Source organism: Seriola lalandi, unplaced genomic scaffold, assembly GCF_002814215.2.
Source record: "Seriola lalandi dorsalis isolate HSWRI2012SDOR001 ecotype SW California unplaced genomic scaffold, Sedor1 jcf7180002054837, whole genome shotgun sequence".
Taxonomy (NCBI): domain Eukaryota; kingdom Metazoa; phylum Chordata; class Actinopteri; order Carangiformes; family Carangidae; genus Seriola; species Seriola lalandi.
The window spans coordinates 94,648-98,439 of NW_019525390.1; the positions used below are offsets into that span (position 1 = coordinate 94,648).

The window sequence follows — 3,792 nt, forward strand, 5'->3', positions numbered from 1 at the left end:
ATCTATTACCTGAGCGGAGCAGCGCGGCCGCTTCCACCTGAGCGCGAGTCTGAGCGCGTCACACTCAGAGAGGCGAGTCCGCTGAGACTCACACCGGGACGGAGACGCTGTCCCCCCGCGGAGGCGCCAAACTTTACCCGGATTTATTATCACCGCTGCTCGTTCATTATTATGGGTTGTCTGTTTTTTTAAAATCTCGATTATTATTTTAATTTCTGAGGAGAAAAGTTCTTTTCTGGGATTTGATCCGCGCCTCGTGCGTCGGGAATCAGGAGCAAACAGGATTTTCATTGAATAAAGTCACATTTTTTCTTCCTGTTCTTCCTTCGCTGAGACCAGAGGATGGTGCGTGTGTCCGGGGCAGCTGAGCAGCGGAGGGTCGGTCTCAGATCTGGATGTTAATCTGTTCTCTCTGTGTGGAGACGATGGGAAACACGACGTGGAGTAATTTCACCCAAGTGCTGTCGGAGCTGGACGGGACGGGCGGCGAGGAAGAGGAGGAGGACGGCGGGAGCGGCGATGGTGGTGGAGGTGATGGAGGTGATGGAGGGAGCGGCGGGCTGCGCGTCCTCGTCGGCTGCTTCCTCTTCCTCCTCATCGTGTCCACGCTGCTCGGGAACACGCTGGTGTGCGCCGCCGTGGTCAAGTTCCGGCACCTGCGCTCCAAAGTCACCAACTTCTTCGTCATCTCTCTGGCCGTGTCCGACCTGTTCGTGGCCGTGCTCGTGATGCCCTGGGAGGCCATCACCGAGGTGACGGGCACGTGGCTGTTCGGACGGTTTTGTGGCGTGTGGATCGCCTTCGACATCATGTGCTCCACCGCGTCCATCCTCAACCTGTGCATCATCAGCATGGACCGCTACTGGGCCATCGCCAGCCCCTTCAAGTACGAGCGGAAAATGACTCACCGGGTGGCGTTTGTCATGATCGGGGTGGCGTGGACGCTGTCCATCCTCATCTCCTTCATCCCAGTGCAGCTCAACTGGCACCGGGCTGGGGAGGAGGAGGAATCGGAGGAGGAGATGATGGCGGAGGCGTTGGCGATGATGGTCGCCGGCGGCAGGAACTTCACTAACAGCAGCAACATCAGCGCCGGCGCCAAGAGCTGCGTCGCCAACTTAAACAAAACCTACGCCATATCCTCGTCCCTCATCAGCTTCTACATCCCCGTGGTGATCATGATCGCCACCTACACCCGGATCTACCGGATCGCTCAGACCCAAATCCGCCGGATCACGTCTTTGGAGAGGGCGGCGGAGCAAGCGCAGAACCAAGGCCACGGCGTGAACCGGAACCAGCAGCAGCAGCACCGGTCCAATGACGAAGCCTCGTTAAAGTCGTCGTTTAAAAAGGAAACCAAAGTCCTGAAAACGCTCTCCATCATCATGGGGGTGTTCGTCTTCTGCTGGCTGCCGTTCTTCGTCCTCAACTGCACCGTGCCCTTCTGTGACCCGCCCTGCGTCAGCGACACCACCTTCACCGTCTTCGTTTGGTTCGGCTGGGCCAACTCATCCCTCAACCCTGTCATCTACGCCTTCAACGCCGACTTCCGCCGCGCCTTCACCACCATCCTCGGTTGCAACAGAATCTGCTCGAACAACGTGGTGGAGGCCGTGAACTTCAGCAACGAGCTCGTCTCTTACCACCACGACACGACGCTCCACAAGGAGGCGTTGGTCCCCGCGCAGCCGCAGCAACACCCGCGCACCATCGACATCGGTTCGGACCACATGGACGACATGAGCGCGCAGTTTGACGAGGAGTCGCTCATCTCTAACGGTTCTCAGAGCCACAACCGACTGCTGCTGCTTCCTGCCACCGTCCAGTTCGAGGACAACCCCGAGATCTCCTTGGAAACCATCACGCCGTTCACCTCAGTGGCGGGGCTGGAGAGTGATGCGCTGATACCTGGACAGGTGCACCAAGATGAATAATTGGGCTGTAGATAAAACGCCAATTCATTCCATTTCTTCCATGTGACTGTTGGACTGTTTGGTTTCATTTATGTGTTTGAAATGGAATGAGATTTAGTAATTAGACCTACCTGACACACAACGGTTGGACATTAATTAAATGAATTAACTAATTTATTTATTACACTGATTTTTTGTACTGTAAGTGGATGTTAAATATGGCGTCTGAACCTTTCCTCAAAATAATGAATTGACGAATCGAGACAACGAGTCGTCCAACCGGAGCGAACGTTATCAGTAGTTTGTCCCTGCCCTGGGTTACCTGGATAATAAACATGAATGTAAGGTTGTGGATACAACAAAAAACAAAGACTGTATCAAGAGGAAACAGACGTCTCCTGTATCATCCATCCTCCCAAGCCCAACAGTAAAAGTTAACCGTGGGTTGTAATAAGCTTCTTGCACAGACAACCTACAGACTCCTTTGTTTTGTTTTTTTTACAGGAAGGTTTCCTCAAGGTGAAGTTAGTAGGTAAGATCGATCTTTGAAACAAATGACAAGTGTTTCAGCTGCTGCCTCTGAAGGACGTGTCCGCTGAAGGTCGAGTGTGAGGAGTGGAACGAGCCTTGTCGAGCTGTGATGAAGTGTTTGGTGTTGAAATGCAGAGTTTGAAGAGGGAGAAGTCTGAAATGAGACGGAGCTGCCGAGATATTTTTAAAAAAACCAACTCTCTCCTTTTGTGTGAGCTGAGATCGACTCCTTTAAATGTCTCAGTCGGTGGAGCGTATCTGTTATGGTCCGTTATGTTACCCCCAAAAAATAAAGGTGATTTAAAGATAACTGTGACTGATGGATGACCTGTTCCGAACAATTATCAAATCTGGTTTTCATAGCTGTTTGAAACTAAGAGAAATCAATGGTAACCCAATTCGAAGAAATCAAATCTTTTGGTTTTGGAGGAATGGTTCGTGGGTATTTATCGGGCTGAAATGCATCACAGCATCATAGATTCTTCTTATTGTACAACAAACTTTCAAGAAAGTCGTAGTGACTAAGTCTGTGTCCTCAGAATAATGACATCTCGTCCTCACATGCTTTGAAACGTCCACGACTTCCAATAAGATTCGTGTATAAAGTTAAACAAAAAAACGGCCACAAAGATGTCCGCGAACACGTCTGAACAATTAGAGCTTCAGTGAGCTACACCCCCTAGTGCTCAAGTCAAGTAATGGCTCCTACAAAAGTCGTATTGAGACTTTAGTCCACTCTGAACTGGTCTGTCGCCTCACCACCCACCCACACTGTTTTCTGGATTAGTCTTTAAAGTCATTAACAAGGATTTAGCGTGAAAGGACACAGACTTAGTTAATATTCGGGAGAACAATGAACGCAGTGATAAGCTTCATGCTTCAAAAAAGAAAAGACCATGAATAAATCAAGTCTGAAAAGCAGCAACACATTTACATCAATGCAGAAGGTTTCAAAGATTTCAGGTAGAACTCTTCTGACAGAACCATTAAAACCACCTGGACGTTCAGCTGATTTTAGGGAAAATTGGAAATAAAGCAAAAAGGTCAAATCATCAAGTGTTAAATCAGGAGTAAAAGAGACTGAACTGCAGCATCTTCTTCAGTCGTTGTCAGAAGCATGACACCTCCTGACATCTCCCCCAAAGAATGACGAGATTGCTTCTAACCATGGAACAGAAACGAAGAGAATTTCTTTTCTTTATATTCTGAGTTGGATGCTGTTTTTTAAAAGTGAAGACGATCACTCAGCTTTCTCTCCTGCAGTTTAATGAGATGTTTCCATCACGACACTCCCTCTTGTGCTAATTAACAAATGTAAAGGTTTAAAGAACGATTCACCTGGTACGGG

At 49.2% G+C, this 3,792-nt stretch overlaps 1 protein-coding gene across 2 annotated transcripts; it reads left to right on the top strand.

Annotated features, from left to right (window-relative positions):
- Positions 1-425: 425 nt before the first annotated feature.
- Positions 426-2,184, top strand: LOC111670144 (D(1)-like dopamine receptor). 2 transcript variants are annotated; one of them, XM_087179426.1, is made up of 2 exons: positions 426-516; positions 550-2,184. In XM_087179426.1, the coding sequence occupies exons 1-2, from the start codon at positions 426-428 to the stop codon at positions 1,932-1,934; spliced, it is 1,476 nt and encodes a 491-aa protein (XP_087035552.1). In that variant the 3' UTR covers positions 1,935-2,184. The 2 variants fall into 2 exon arrangements, with proteins under 2 accessions (XP_087035552.1, XP_023282512.1); XM_023426744.2 differs by having other exon boundaries at positions 426-2,184.
- The last annotated feature ends 1,608 nt before the right edge of the window (positions 2,185-3,792 follow it).